Genomic DNA, 15,956 nt, shown 5'->3' with positions numbered 1-15,956 from the left:
TTAAGACTTCAAAATACACTAGAATAAATCAGAAGATGTTACATTTGGCTTTTCCTCACCTCCTAAAAATAAAAATATAATCAACAAGCCATAAATATCATTTTTACTATTGTTGTTAAATACTACCGCCCCCAGGGAAGCTAAGCAAATTGTTTGAAAAGCCTAATAGTCCTTTGTGTTTAACCAGTGAAAACCATTAAATAGAAAACCAGTAGAACCATTTAAAATAAAAAGTAAAATCAATAAAAACATAACTATGTAATAACTCTGGGGAGACATTCATTGAATGCAGACTCCTACTACAATCCATTCTTGATGTGTTTTTCTACAAGTAAGGCCAGTAGGGTTTTGCTCTAAACCATTCACACCTTCTGATTCCAATCTGCTCTTTTCAGCCCTAAAATAGCATGACCTGCATCTTCAGGGTAGTAAGTTAGGAGATCTGTGGCTAGAAAAGGTTTTTTTCCCCTCTATGAAACAAGTTATAGTCTTAGTCTTAAAAGCAACATAATCAAATAAATGCCCTAAGAGAAACAACCTATTTGGAAGATAAATGTCATTATGACATCTTGAGACAGGAAAGAAAACCTATTAATAGGTATGTTTCTTCTTGACTATACTAAATTTAAAGGTCTTTGGCATGGTGACGAGATGTGTGTGTGTGTGTGTGTGTGTGTGTGTGTGTGTATATACACATATATGTAAATTACTTTCACAAAGAACAGGCAATCAGAGAAAAATATTCACATATTACATTTAAAACAAGAACATTCATCTGGCAATACCATTCCTCTGTCCCTTCGATCGCACTGATCCAGTCATCATGGAACATGCACTGTTCTGGCTGAGGGGCAGTGTACTTCTCCACGTACTCTAGTTCCACAACTTCTTCCTAGTTACAGAGAAAAAGCAGAAATCCATCAGGTGGTGCAGTTTTTAAATAGTACATTATGAAAATAAAAGAGCCCCAGTTTATCTCCTTCATATAATTCCTCTTCAAAATCAAAAAATTTTGGAGCCATATAGAAAGTGAAAAACTTTATTTGACCTAACAGTATGCTAACAGTAATATTAAGAAATATTAATGATCTTGGAAACTTATGCTTAAAGTGGAAAAAAAGAATATAAGAAACTATAAAATCATAAAAACATACAATTTAATGGATATAGAACTTCTCTTTAAGATGATGAAAAAATTCTAGGAATGGACAATGGTGATGGTTGCATAGCACTGGGAATGTACTTAATTGTACACTTAAAAATGGTTAAAAGAGAAATTTTATGTATATGTTACTACAGTTTCAAAAATTGCCCCCTTAATTATAAAAGCAATTATAAATTATATTTTAAATTATAAAAGCAATAATAAGGTAAGTTTGACAATTAGAGGAAGAGAGCAATCACTAAAAACCACATAAACCCCACCCACAAGCTTATATATATGTACAATCGTTTTATACACCTTTACTAGTAGTAAACATATTTGCTTGATGTTTCTTGATAACTTCACAAACATGAAGTTATCTTTCCATATTCATTTATCTGCATTCTTTGAATAATTTTCTTCTCTTAGAAGAAAAGAGGGGATTTAAAAATTGAACATATAGAAACCAAGGTTCAAATTTTTAGGAAAAAATAATCAAAAGGCTCTTGGTTGCTGTAGATTCAGGTTAATGGAGTTTTCCTACATTATCTGGTAATACCTTCAGTAAAATAGACAGGTAAACATTTGAACTTACTGATGAGATGTTTTCCAGTTCCATGTGTTTGAACAAGGGCATTCGTAGAAACTGGCCCTTGATGAGGAAATCAAACTCCACATGTTTGTGGAACTCTACAGAAAATATGTAATAAAAGTATCAGTATTAGGACCTGAAGTGGTATTGGCAGACATAAATGAGAGACCCCAAAACAAACAGGTACCTATTATCCCAGTGTGGCCTCCAAGTTTCCCTAGACTGTCCCCATGGCACAACAGGACCACATATTCCAGTATATTACGTGATTTTAAAGAACAGAAATACTTTGTTGGTATTAATATTTTCACTGCGGATAGTGTAACCATTTTGAGTAACGAAAAACTTAGTATTTTATGAAAAATCCCAAAATACACAAAAGCAGAAATAGCATAATGAATCCTCATTTGCATCTTTTGCCAACTCATGGACAATCACCTATACTCCTCCCCCTCCTCTTCCTGCTGGTTTATTTAAAACCCAAACTCAGAAATGATATAATTTCATCTGTAAATGCTTCACGATGTATCTCTAAAATATAAAGACTTTTAAAAAGTCACAGTATTAAAAATTTTAAATTATTTCTCTTAATATCATAAAGCCAATGTTCTCATTTCCTTGTTTTGTAAGTGTCTTTTTACAGTGAGTTTTTTTAGAATTGGCATCCAAAGTCCTCACATTATATCTGATTAATATCTTTAACAGTTCTCCATCCTTCTTTTCCTCTGCCTTTTATTTAGTGAAGAAACTGGGTCTAATACTAACATTCTGGCTTTGGTTGTTTATATCTCCAAGGTATCCCTTAACATGTTCCTCTACCATGTACATACAACCTGTACATTGCTGCTGCTGCTGTTGTTAAGTCACTTCAGTTGTGTCCAACTCTGTGTGACCCCATAGACGGCAGCCCGCTAGGCTGCCCCGTCCCTGGGATTCTCCAGGCAAGAACACTGGAGTGGGTTGCCATTTCCTTGTCCAACGCGTGAAAGTGAAAAGCGAAAGTGAAGTCGCTCAGTTGGGTCTGACTCTTAGCGACCCCATGCAGCCTACCAGGCTCTTCCGCCCATGGGATTTTCCAGGCAAGAGTACTGGAGTGGGGTGCCATTGCCTTAGGCAGACCTAAATGCCTGATTAGACTTTGGGTTTACTTTTGGCAAAATATTTACACACAGTATTGTATCACATTAGGAAGCACCTGGGGGCTTCCCAGGTGGGGCAAGTAGTAAAGAACCTGCCTACCAACGTAGGAGACATAAGAGACATGGGTTTGATCCCGGGGTTAGGAGGAACCCTTGGAGGAGGGCATGGCAACCCACTCCAGCATTCTTGTCTGGAGAATCCCATGGACAAAGGAGTCTGGCAGTCTAAGTCCACAGGGTCACAAAGAGTTAGACACGACTGAAGTGTCTTTGCACACACGCATGAAGCACGCTACCTCACTGTGACTCTTTTTACGATATTAAATTATCTCTGAGTTCAGAGGATGTCAGTCTGTTCACATCCATCACAATGTTCTTTGTTAGCCTTTTACCTAATAAATGGCTTTAGTTGCTACTGATGATCAATTCTTAAATCCATCACTTCATTTAGAGTTACGAAATGCTAAAAATTCTTCCTTCTATCTGATTTATTAACTATACTCTTTTTAAAAGAATTCCCTGTCTCTCTGTCTTGTTACTTTTTAAAAATCTGCATCACAGAATTAAGAGAACGAACTTATGCTTACTGGCGGGAAGGGATAGTTAGGGACTTTGGGATGGACATGTACACATTGCTATGTTTAAAATGGATAACCAACAAGGAAATGCTGCACAGCACATGGAACTCTGCTCAGTGTTACCTGGTAGTCTGGATAGGAGGGGAGTTTGTGGGAGAATGGATACATGTATATGTGCAGCTGAGTCTCTTCACGGTTCCCCACAACTATCACAACATTGTTAACTGGCTACACCCTACTACAAAATAAAGTTTTTTTAAAAAAAATCTGAATCATTTGCATCTTCAACTCAAAAGCAATGACTCAGTTATTTGATTTATACAAAAAGATAAATGAATATTCATCTACAATTTAGAAACCTATGCAAATATTTGCTTGCGTGCTCAGTTGTGTCCAACTTTTACTTGGGTAACAACAACCATGTACTAATATTGCAAAGTCTCTATTGCGAGAAAATAATTCTTATTCTAGTTCGAAAGAGTTTTTCAGCAAGTAGGATATATGACATATTTGAAATGTAGAAAACTAACTATGCATCAGAATCTCTATATCCATGATGAAAACGATAGGAAATGCTATACCAATATTCTGTATCAAGAACTTTTACCCTAAAAATCTTTATTCCTAAATCTCAACCATCTTCTCTCCATATTGCCTTAAAAGCAGATTAAACTAAATTTTTTCCCTAAAAACTTATTTCAAAGCATTTTTCAAAGTTATCATGTAGGAGGGAAATTATATGTTATAATTTATAAATTTTACCATTATAAAATGCATGCAGTATTATAGAATAATGCCCCCAAAGGGCTATAAATAACAATGTGATGTACTTTAGTTAGTTATTTTGCCCTCTCCTAACTTTTCATGGTATATACCTACCATTTTTGGCCTCCAGCAATTTATTGATGAGGTTACTAAGGTCAGCAATTTCAGAGGCTGCAGGTATGGAGAAGGGAACATCATCTACTGCATATCTACAAAAAGGAAATGATACATCAAATCAAGTCTACAAATATTTTAACAAATGTGCATTTATTCATTCAACAAACATTTACTGGGTATCTAATACATGCCAGACATTTTGCTACATGGGGTTAGCAAAAAATGAATTAACCTGTGGTCTCTGTACTTGAAAAGGGTTTATGTCTAGTAAACAAATACAAGGAAACTGTGTAAGAACAATGTCATAAGTAATACATAAAATGAGAGAACAAGGAAGCAGTAGGGTATTTCAACCAGAGAAAAGGAGGATGAGAGAGCAGACTCTGAAAGGATGTATAAAAAAAAACACTCTTACACTACACATAGAAAAGTGAGTTTTCCCTGGGTGACATGGGAGAAGACAGAAAGAAGGGGTGCAAAAAAGCAGCATACACAAATAAAAAAGCTAAGTTATTAAACTGCCCAACCAACCTATTCCAAAGTGTTATTTTACTCTAGACAGTGACCAAGGGTAAGGCTAAAGAGATGTGCATGGAGTGGCTTGGATGCTGTGTGCAGTACTTTTGACTTCTTTCCTTAGGCAATGAGGAACCACTGTCTAAATCAAATAACATCATCAAAATTTTGTTTAGTTAGATCTCTCTTGGGCAGCATTGCAGTGACTAGATTAGAGGCACCAACAGGAGGCAGACCAGAAACTCTTGTATGAGAGAATGGGAGAAAATTCTTGCAAATCATATATCTGACAAGGAACATGCATCTGGAACATATAAAGAACATTTATAACTCAAAAATAAAGACAACCCTATTTTTAAAATGGGCAAAGGATCAAAATAGGTATTTCTCCAGAGAAGACATACAAATGACCAACAGGCACATGAAAAGTTGTTGAGCACTGTTAGTCATCAAGGAAATGCAAATCAAACCACAAGGAGTTATCGCTTCATACCCACCAGGATGTTTACAATAAGAAAGACAGATTTTAAGTGTTGGTGAGTAAATGGAGAAACACTTATTTATTGCTGGCAGGAATGTAAAATGGTACAATTGCTTTGGAAAAATCTGGCAATTCCTCAAAAAGTTAAACATGGAATTATCACTTGACTCAGCAACTCCATTCCTAAGTACATACCCAAGAGAAATAAACACATATGTTCACACAAAAACTTGTGCACAAATGGTTCACATTACCTCTATTCTTAATAGCCCCAAAGGTGGAAACAACAAAGAAGTCCATCAACTGAACAATGAAAACAAAATGTGGTATACCCGTACAATAGAGTATTATTCAGCAGTAAAAAGGAATGAAGCACAACATGGACAAGCCTCGCAAAACACCATACTAAGTGAAAGAAGCCAGTGACAAAGGACCACATGTTATATCATTCCATTTATAGGAAATGTTAGAGACAAAAACTGAATAAGTGACTGCCCTGGGCTGGTGGTATTTGGAAAATTTTGGAAGGGTGGGGGAAAAGGGTAACAGCAAAAGAGTCATGAAAAATGTTCTAAAATTTTCTGTGGTGATGGTTGCACAATTCTACAAAAATACTCAAAATTAGTGAATTGAACACTTCAAATGTGTGACATCTACTATACGTGAATTACATCTTAATCGTTGTTACAAAATCCAAAACCAAAAAAGTCTCCATAACGTCTGAATTACGGTTTTATATGTGCAGAATGTAAAAGAGGTTTAGGTAGAACTTACAGGGCTCATCATGTCAAAAAAAGTAAGGACTTATTTGGGTTCTCCAAAAGGTAACAAAACCTAGAAATTCAAAGTTTTGGTTACTGTTTTGGTCAGTAAGATAGGGGTGGTGGGGGAAGAGAAGCATAATTCACATACTTATATATGAACATACATGCATATGTAAATTATATGCATCAGTTCAGTTCAGTTCGGTCGCTGAGTCGTGTCCGACTCTTTGTGACCCCATGGACTGCAGCACACCAGGCCTCCCTATCGATCACTAATTCTGGGAGTTTACTCAAACTCATGTCCATCCCGTCGATGATGTCATCCAACCATCTCATCCTCTGTCGTCCCCTTCTCCTCCTGCCTTCAATCTTTCCCAGCATCAGAGTCTTCAAACTCCAAACGACTGGAGTTTCAGCTTCAGCATCAGTCCTTCCAATGAATATTCAGGACTGATTTCCTTTAGGATGGACTGGTTGGATCTCCTTGCAGTCCAAGGGACTCTCAAGAGTCTTCTCCAACGCCACAGTTCAAAAGCATCAATTCTTTGGTGCTCAGCTTTCTTTATAGTCCAACTCTCACATCCATACACGACTACCATATGGGAAAACCATAGGCTTGACTAGACGGACATTTGTTGGCAAAATAATGTCTCTGTTTTTTAATACGCTGTCTAGGTTGGTCATAACTTTTCTTCCAAGGAGTAAGTGTCTTTTAATTTCATGGCTGCAGTCACTATCTGCAGTGATTTTGGAGCCCAAAAAAATAAAGTCTGCCATTGTTTCCACTGTTTCCCCTTCTATTTGCCATGAAGTGATGGCAAATCTTAGAAAACTAAGAGCATGGCATCCGGTCCTATCACTTCATGGCAAATTATATGCATATACATGAATAAATCTACTTTCCCTCTTCGTTTTACTGATCAGAACATATTATTATATAATAATAATATGGGAGAAGAAAGAAGTTTAATTTCTAGATTTTGTTAACTTTTGGGAAAATCTAAATATATAAACAAACACATATACACACATTTGGCATTTATCCATTTATCACAGCCATTTAAATAGAGTTGCAGTTGCTCTAGTATTTCTTAAAATTTTGTGTGAATCAACAATAATCTCCATAAACCTTTTAATTAGAAAAAATACAGCAGTCATGCTATTGCATCACCATTTTCCTTTAGAACTATTTAGACTCAGTATATATACTCATATACAATTCATATACGCTGTATGCAACAGTACAAGAGGTGTAAGTATGATTTACCAGGTCAATTCATAAAACTAAAAACGAATAAAAAATGTAATCTTAATTGATGTGGGAGTTTTTTTGTTTTTAGCTGACATTAACTTGTTAATACAGCTTATATTTATTATTTATCATCAGTACCAGAAAAACTAGATAAACATTTGTTGACTCAATCAATCCAATTAGCATAACTGCAGTCTCTACCATCAGGAGACTTAAAATATAGTTGAAGAGACTAGGCAAACAAAAAGAAACATTAAAAGTGTAATATATGCCACAAAGCAGAATATAATTAGGTTTCAACGATTGCTATGTATCTGGGGACCATTTGTAAAATTGGTAAAATGTTCATATACATATACGTATACATATATGGATGTGTATATATGTATACACACACATATATAACATGTATACGTATATGTGTAGATATATGTATATAAATACCCAAAATTATAACTGAATTGACTTCACACTTTTAGCAAAAATCAGTTCTACCAACTCCCTATTGGGAGCTCCACCTTCTAGCCTGGTTTGGAAAAACATCATCTATCACCTACTTAAGAAGATGAAGTTCATGTTTTCAGACAACACCACTAGCCGCCAGACTCTAACGATTTGGTCCGTTGTTCACTGTTCAGTTGCATAATACACTTAAATCAGGAAGCAAACCTGAAACCCTCAGGTCTCTCTACCCTTACAATTCAAATTATGTACAGCCTGAGAAGCTAGGCAGGAACGATGGGTGATTCTTGAGAAGTCCTCGGAGGCACCGCAGAAAACGCGCTGAAGCGACGAATCCAGTCAAAAAGGAACAGGTAAATTGACGGCAAAGACAACCAGGGATGCACAAGGTCACATGGAAGAGGTCCTACGAACGAATTCCGGGGGCCCGGGGCGGGGGAGGGGAGGGAGTGAGGAAGGGCGAGAAAGGGAGTACGCTCACTTACTTCTTGTTGTCAGTGAAGAAGCGTGTCTGGAGCTGAGCCATGGCGTATCTAGAGAAAAGTATGAGTAACAGTCACACAATCTGCACTCTGGTCTTTCAGGACTACAAAAACAAGGATCTCAAAATGAGGCTGCACGTGTCAGAGAAAAGATGCAGTCGATCCCAGGGCTTCCGCTTTCTTTGCCTGGGCCTCAGCCCAAAGGCACCACGAGGCTGCCCTTCCTCAAGATCCAGCCCATAAACATCAACTACCTATTCCTAGAGTAGGAGTCGTCGATTAGTGAGGCATAGTTTTAAAGGCGTCGCGTCTCTTCAATTTTTTTTTTTGTATTTTTTAAAAAATATATATTTAAGCTTGCGATCGATTATGGAGATAGAAAGAGGCCCGTTTCAAACCGACTTCTCTCCGTTTGAAATGTTCGCAGGCTATCCTTAGTCGCGATAATCCAAACACAGCTCCTAGATACTACAACTCCCAGAAAGCAGCGCTCCTCAGATAATGTAGCCACTGGGAATTGTAGTCTTTTTTACCACGCTGCCCTCAGGCTATCTTTTTTGCACTAAACCGTCCCGACTCCAGGCAACGACCTATTATATTTCCTCGGCCTTCAGCTTTAATTTGCTAAAGTCTTTCCGGGTTTAATTTCTAAGCATACTTCCAATCAAAACTCTCAGTCTACCGAGATTTCTCTACTAGCCTCAGGCTTTAGATCCAGGTGAGAGGCGGGGATACGAAAAAAAAAAAAAAAGAACCAATCAGAAAGGAAACACGCGACGGTGGCTGATCAGGATCTTTTCTAAAGCGGCTGCGCTGCGCGCTCCCGGTGGGCCGCGGCTGCGCACTGTACTGGTCTCCATGGCGCGGCCTCGGAACCAAGACGAGGTTGAGTAGACTCGTTTTGAATTTTCTCCCCTCTGCTCCAGCACTTTGTGGACTTCCCTTCTCGCCCTCTAGGGCGCTCTGCGGCGGCGGGGTTGGGGAAGTCGGAGGTTTGGCAGAGCTGTCTCCGCCGGCGGGCGAGACGCTACCTCCCAACCCGCCCCCCCCCCCCCCCTTTTCTTTCTGCTGCCTCCTCCTCCTGTCACCTCCTGACCCGCCGGGTCCCTGAGCAACCGCCAGCCCCCGCCCCCGGGCGCCGCGGGCCTCAGTGGCGTCTTCCGGGCCTCGCCTCGGGCCGTGTTCGGGGCCCCACCTGAAGAGGCCTATTGCTCCCCTCCCCGCCCCCGCCCGGACGGGGGCCCCGGGCCCTGGACAGGCAGGCTGGAGGAGGTGCAAGTTCGGTGTCGTGAGGAGGGCTGCCGAGCCTGAGTACGCACTGGCACGGAGGAGGAGGACTGGACCCCTGGGCGGGAGCGCCCACTCTGTGGTCCTTTGCGCGGCCCCGCTTTTCAGGGTTCTTTTTTCTGTTTATGAGATCCTTTATACCTTCCTTAGGCTTCCCTGGTCGCTCAGAGGGTAAAGCGTCTGACTGCAATGCGGGAGACCCAGGTTCAATCCCTGGGTTGGGAAGATCCCCTGGAGAAGCAAATGGGAACCCACTCCAGTACGCTTGCCTGGAAAATTCCATGGACTGAGGAGCCTCGTAGGCTACAGTCCATGGGATCGCAAAGAGTCGGACAAGACTGAGCGACTTCACTTTCACTTTCACTTTTAGAGCTTCCTTATGGAAAGCGAAAGGCGTCCTCCCACACCTTCTCCCTGCGCTTTTTTTTTTTTTTTTTTTTTACTTTGTTCTTGACATTACCCAGAGGCCTATATCTTATTTTTAAATGGTCCGGACAACTATTCTAATGGAATGTAGTTGTTTTTCTGAGGGAGGATGGATGGAGAGAGATACTATCCAGCTCTCACAGTCGCTTTTTAAGGCGTTCGCCAGAAAAGCTTCAAGAGGGAGGCTTAAAGAGAGCATTTTAGAGTAAGGCACAACAGGATTGCAAGGTTTTGGCAAAGCGGGCTGTGTGCAGATGTAGACAACTGAAGCGTTCCTCTATTACGTTGCTTAAAGATGTACTACAAAAGACATGATATTTAAGTCAACCATAGACTATGAGAAGGAATTTGAGGAATTATAAGCGAAAAATAATCTGCTAATAGAGCGCAGTGATAATGAAACTAGGAGCATTTTCAGTTTACTCACCTTCCTGGAATGCGGACTGTGGAACCTGAAGGCCTGGGTTCTAATCCTGCCTCAGCTTCTTATTTATTAACCTCTCTGTGCCACATCTTGGTCAGCAGTGGGATTAAGTGCCTAATAGTAGATGTCAACTATTCCATGGTTGTTCTTTACGTATTAGTTTAACTAGGAGCTCTGCTGATGTGAACAACTTAAGAAAGACTAGCCTCATGGTTAGAGGAATAAGAGAAAACCTCTGCTAATGGGTCTAGGAAAGGACTGGGCTTGCAGATAGAAGCGGTGGCCATGCAACCACGTGATTCATTGTCATGGTGAGGGTTGTATGCATTATCTAGACCACGTGAAACTTGGAACTCTCAATTGAAGTCTTGCTGTGTAATAACATAGTTTTGAATTTGGTGGAAGTAAAAAGAAATTTGACAGCTTTAAACATCATTTGCCTTTAATCATAAGTGATTCTTTAGTTACATAAGTGATTCTTTAGTAAAATTGTCTGAATTTAAAATCAGAACCTGAAATAAATCTTATAGGTTCTTCAGATAATTTTTGATAGTTGATAATATATTATTTGTTAAAATGCAGCTTTAAATGTGTACTCAGGTTAATTCACTTTTAGCTATCATTAATTTGAAATTTATCAAAATAAGACAATACTACTCAATACAGGTTCATCCTAATTCGAATGAAAAATTTTTCTATGATCAGTAAGATACAGAACCTAAATATGAGCTTAATAAGATAAAACTTCAACTTGCAAAGTAGAATGTTGAATTCACTAAAATACACTTTTCATTTAATTTGAGACCTTTAGTTAAGGGATACAGTATTATATCCCTTATATGGATATGTAAGGATATATATATATATATATATATTATTTTTAGTTATTGTAACAATTCTAGTTAAGGTGTTCCAAGATACCTGAACACCTAGTATGAGAGCTTTGGTTTTATTTCATCAGTGGCTTATGTGTCATATTCGGTGTTTCCTTTACATAATACCTAGAGTAATTAGTATTTTTACTTTTGAATGTTTTTCTTAACTGTATTAGAACATTAACTTCAAGCTTTTGGTTCTAATGATTTCCTACATGATTTGTTTACTAAGGTGCTTATGAAGACTCTTTGTTGTTTGGATAACCACAGTTGGAAAATGTTTCTCTTTATTAAACTTTTTTTTTTTCTGTATGTAATGGCATGGTGTGGTATGATATTTATACAAAGATGGCGTGGGTGTTGGAGTCCTATTGATTTTGGTGATTTTTTTCCTTCTTAGTTTTGAATCTGAGCTGTAATGTTCTGTGATCTTAAGCAAGTTACTTGACACCTTTGGTTTTCTTATCTATAAATAGAGAAATAAGGTCTATCTCAGAATCATTGTGGAGATTAAATGAAATAATTTGTAAATCCCTCAAAGAGCAAAGAGATAAAAAGAGGTATGTACAGGGTAAGAAATAAGTAGAAACCAAGGTTACAGGGAAGTTTCTAGAGAGGGCTGCTGCTGCTGCTGAGTCGCTTCAACCATGTCCAACTCTTTGCGACTCCGTAGATGGTAGCCCACCAGGCTCCCCCATCCTGGGCACTCTCCAGGCAAGAACACTGGAGTGGGTTGCTATTTCCTTCTCCAATGTGTGAAGGTGAAGTCGCTCAGTCGTGCCCAACTCTTTGTGACCACAAGGACTGCAGCCCATTAGGCTCCTCTGTCCATGAGATTTTCCAGGCAAGAGTACTGGAGTAAGTCGCCATTTCCTTCTCCAGGAGAGAGGGCAAACCTTAAATAAAAGAAATACTATGAATAGTGACCTTAAGTTTTTTTCACTGAAAAATGAAAAGTTGAAATGGATTGCTTATTGTTTATATATATTTGAGTAAATTTACCATTTTGATGTTGCTCTAACACACTGTAACTTTCAAAGTCCATCTGTTAAAAAATACTCTATAAAATATTTGTGAACTAGGAGTCTTGATGTAATTTTTGACACCACTGATTCATAGCAATTTTGTATACATCATAGAAGGAACATTGTGTTGTTTACCTACCCTAAAAGATGAGGGAAATTGTATTTTCTAAAGTACTTTTGAGCAGTATTTTTTTAATGTAGTTAATAAAGGTCAGACACTGATTTTAAATATAAGATTTTAATATCTTTTAAATCTCGGGACATTAATCAAGGTACCTAGAATTAAGAGAAACCCTAACTTAAGTCGGAGAAGGCAATGGCACCCCACTCTAGTACTCTTGCCTGGAGAATCCCATGGACGGGGGAGCCTGCTGGGCTGCTGTCTATGGGGTCGCATAGAGTCGGACATGACTGAAGCGACTTAGCAGCAGCAGCTAAACTTAAGTGACTTCATCTTCCAATTAACTTGTTTTGGGATTTACTCTTAGATTATTGGCTTTTAACAGATAAATTTTACCACACAAAAGCCTCTAGAGAAAACAACAACAAAGCAATCAAATATTAAGACAATTTTTTAGAACTTAACAGTGAGAATTATCTTTAGTGTTTTGAGCAAATAAATTTGCTGTTGAACAAAGTCAAAACAGAGGTAGCCCTATTACAGTCCACTGAGATTTGAGTACAGTGTGAATGGTGTCTTCCCCTCTACCATGTATTCAATACATGTGTATAAATAATAAAAAGCCCTTTTTTCCTATAAATTTAAAACATTCTAATTTAACAATTCTTCCTATTTGCTTTCGGTATACGATAAAATCCACTTTTTAAAATGTGACGTGAAATATTCTATAAAGCAGTTTGCCAGCAAAATTTAATGGCCTTAGTGTGGGTTCTGAACGGCAGTTATTTTTAACCTTAGATTATAGATTTAATGCTTTCTTTTTTTCTCTCTGTTCTCTTTATCCCATTCCATACTACTTAGGAAGTAAGCTTATCAATTTAATTCCAAGATTTTATAGGAGGTGCTGTCTAAGGAGGGGGGCCTTTATTCTCAAGCATCTGTGGCTCAAAATTAGTAAATATGTCCAATCAGTAAATATTTCCTTTGTGGAGAAAAATGCAATTTCCTGTGAACATCTTTGTTTGTGTAGTAGTTACAGAATGTGAGAGTTTGAAACAAGGCCTTAGTCTGAATGCCCAGCACAGAGAGGTAATGGCTGCCTTCCATAAAGGTAGTTCCAGTCTTTGTTTCACTTTGAGTTAATTGTTGGGTTAACTATACCAGACTGGTAATGGCTACAGTAAAATCTGCATAACAAAAGCTAGTAGATTTCTCTATGTGTAGGAAAATAAATATACATTGAATACCTTCTCCTTACAGAAAAAATGCTGCTGTGAAGACATAATTATAACTTTCACATAAATGAAGTCACAACCATCATGATTTAGTGCTCCCCAAAGGAAGAAATTCAGTGGAAAGGAGGGAATACCTCTGTATTTCTGGGGATAGTAGAATGCGTAAGACCTGAATTTAAACTTGAGCTACTGCCTGAAGGTAATAATTTTATTTTTTGACTAATTGAAAGTAACAGCTCTGTAAAAGTTAACTATTATCTATTATATATTAATTAAAAAGTCAAATTACACTTTATGTATGGGTACTTTGTTTTGTTTATGGTTACCAGTTGGAAGAGAACGTTTTATTCCTAGCAATTTAGTCTTAATATCTTCATTCTTTGAAACTTTACTTGGAGGTGGTTAATTGAAAGTTAGGGATAATAATCTATAGTATGTGCTGACATTGAGGTTAGATGGGAAATTTGGGTATTTTAAGTCACTGAAGTTGTCAGGATTGAGGAGTATAATGCAAATTTATGGAAGAATTAGGGAAGGCAGGAGTAATAGTTTTCACTTTATTCAAATTATTTTTTGAAAAGGATGTCTAATTTTAAAAGTATTTTTAATCTCCATTTCAACAATAAATCAGGTCAACAGATATTGATACCCATTTTTTCTTATAATAACCACAAAAACCTTTTTTTATCATGTAGTACTACTCCATACTAAACGTACTGCATAAAGGAAAATTTTGAGTTTTGAATTTCCAGAAGACAGTAGGAAAGAAGTTACCTTTCTTCCATTTGCAAAATTCCAGTCTGGTCAAAGTTCTGAAGTAAGTAGTTTAAATGTGGCAAGCGTCCTGTGTTATTATCCCATCCCTTCACTAGTGTGGGCTTCCCCTGTGGCTCAGCCGGTAAAGAATCCGCCTGCAATGCTGGAGACCTGGATTCAATCCCTGGGTTGGGAAGATCCCCTGGAGAAGGGAAAGACTACCCACTCCAGTATTCTGACTTGGAGAATTCAGAGAATACAGTCCATGGGGTCACAAAGAGTGGGACACAACTGAGCGACCTTCACTTTCACTTTCACTTTCACTAGTGCACTTCTCCTGGAGAAGGCGATGGCACCGACTCCAGTACTCTTGCCTGGAAAATCCCATGGACGGAGGAGCCTGGTGGGCTGCAGTCCATGGGGTCGCGGACACGACTGAGCGACTTCACTTTCACTTTCACTAGTGTACTTCTCCAGGGCATTCATCCTGCCCTCCCTCTTCACTGCAGCATCTCACTCAGGCCTGCAAAATCCCTTTTAAAGTGCTCCGAGCCTCAAATGTGCTTGCTTTCTAACCTCCAAGTTCCAATTTTTCAGGGTAGTTGTTTTTAACATATGTTAAAGGAAAAAGGTTATTATATAAATATATATACAAATTTGTCAATGACTGATAATCTCTCCAGAGTTTTTCTTTTTAAGAAAAAAATCCTTGTTAACTCCAATGAAAATTTCATTGATCAATTTTCAAATAGGGTAAGGGAAAGTAAATGAAGAAAAATGTAAGTAAACCAGTAAGGGGTGATTTGCAGTGGAATCAGGGGGCACATATTAGGAAACTGAGAGTAAGTTTTCAGAATTTTTCCCCTAAGCTGTTTTCACTTTTTACCTCTCTGTCCTAAGGTCTGCTTTTGGATCTGTTTACAGAATATTTTCTCAGTGACTGCAATTCCTGCATAGTTAGAATTCTAGCTTTTTCATGAGGTCAGAGATGTTTAGATTTCTTGTAGGAGGGCTTTTGTGTGTTAGGGACTGCCTATAATTAAATTTCAACCAGGAATAGTTGAGAAACAGAAATGAAAGAAGAATTTCTTTAGCACGTTTAGTTTGCTAACCTATCAAAAACAAAACAAAACTTTAAAGCCATGACTGATGAAGAAAGGGATTCCTTGGTGGCTCAGCAGTAAAGAATTGCCTTTAATGCAGAAGACACAGGAGGTGCAGTTTCCATCTCTGAGTTGGGAAGATCCCCTGGAGAAGGAAATGGCAACCCACTCCAGTATTTTTGCTTGGAAAATCCCATGGACAGAGGAGTCTGGTAGGTTACAGTCCATGGGTCACAAAGAGTCAGACATGACTTGATGACTAACAACAACAAATAAGTCTTAATGCCTTACATGTAAAACTGGACCAAGTAACTGAAGCACAGGGTTGTTGAAAGGATTAAATAGAATGACATGTATAAAACACTGAGCCTAGTGCTTTACTGTGGTAAGTGCTCAGTAAATGATAACTGTA

General features: G+C 38.2%; 2 protein-coding genes across 33 annotated transcripts in view; one reads left to right on the top strand and one right to left on the bottom strand.

The window, feature by feature from the left end:
• The window catches only part of WDR12 (WD repeat domain 12), a 29,040-nt gene extending 20,531 nt beyond the window's left edge, over window positions 1–8,509 (bottom strand). Inside the window, exons 1-4 of the mRNA XM_086345706.1 lie at window positions 8,296–8,509; window positions 4,333–4,427; window positions 1,740–1,834; window positions 786–892 (exon numbers count right to left, since the gene is read on the bottom strand). Of these exons, the coding sequence (XP_086201832.1) occupies window positions 786–892; window positions 1,740–1,834; window positions 4,333–4,427; window positions 8,296–8,336 (338 nt within the window). The 5' untranslated portion in view covers window positions 8,337–8,509. The remainder of the gene's footprint in view (window positions 1–785; window positions 893–1,739; window positions 1,835–4,332; window positions 4,428–8,295) is intronic.
• Window positions 8,510–9,073: 564 nt separating this feature from the next.
• CARF (calcium responsive transcription factor) overlaps window positions 9,074–15,956 on the top strand; it is a 75,638-nt gene continuing 68,755 nt past the window's right edge. For 22 of the 32 annotated variants that reach the window (XR_015143683.1, XR_015143618.1, XR_015143642.1 and 19 more), the window contains exons 1-3: window positions 9,074–9,177; window positions 13,711–13,884; window positions 14,381–14,502. The gene's annotated coding sequence lies outside the window, so the exon portion shown is untranslated. Of the gene's footprint in view, window positions 9,178–9,401; window positions 9,604–13,710; window positions 13,885–14,380; window positions 14,503–15,956 lie in introns of those variants that run through there. The other 10 variants (XM_086345361.1, XM_086345273.1, XM_086345433.1 and 7 more) reach the window with 3 other exon arrangements.

This window comes from Bos grunniens, chromosome 2 (assembly GCF_055505025.1).
Source record: "Bos grunniens cultivar Pamir isolate PY7600 chromosome 2, Bosgru_T2T1.0, whole genome shotgun sequence".
Lineage (NCBI taxonomy): Eukaryota > Metazoa > Chordata > Mammalia > Artiodactyla > Bovidae > Bos > Bos grunniens.
The sequence above is the reverse complement of the archived record's forward strand: the minus strand, read 5'-3'. Positions and strand labels throughout refer to the sequence as shown.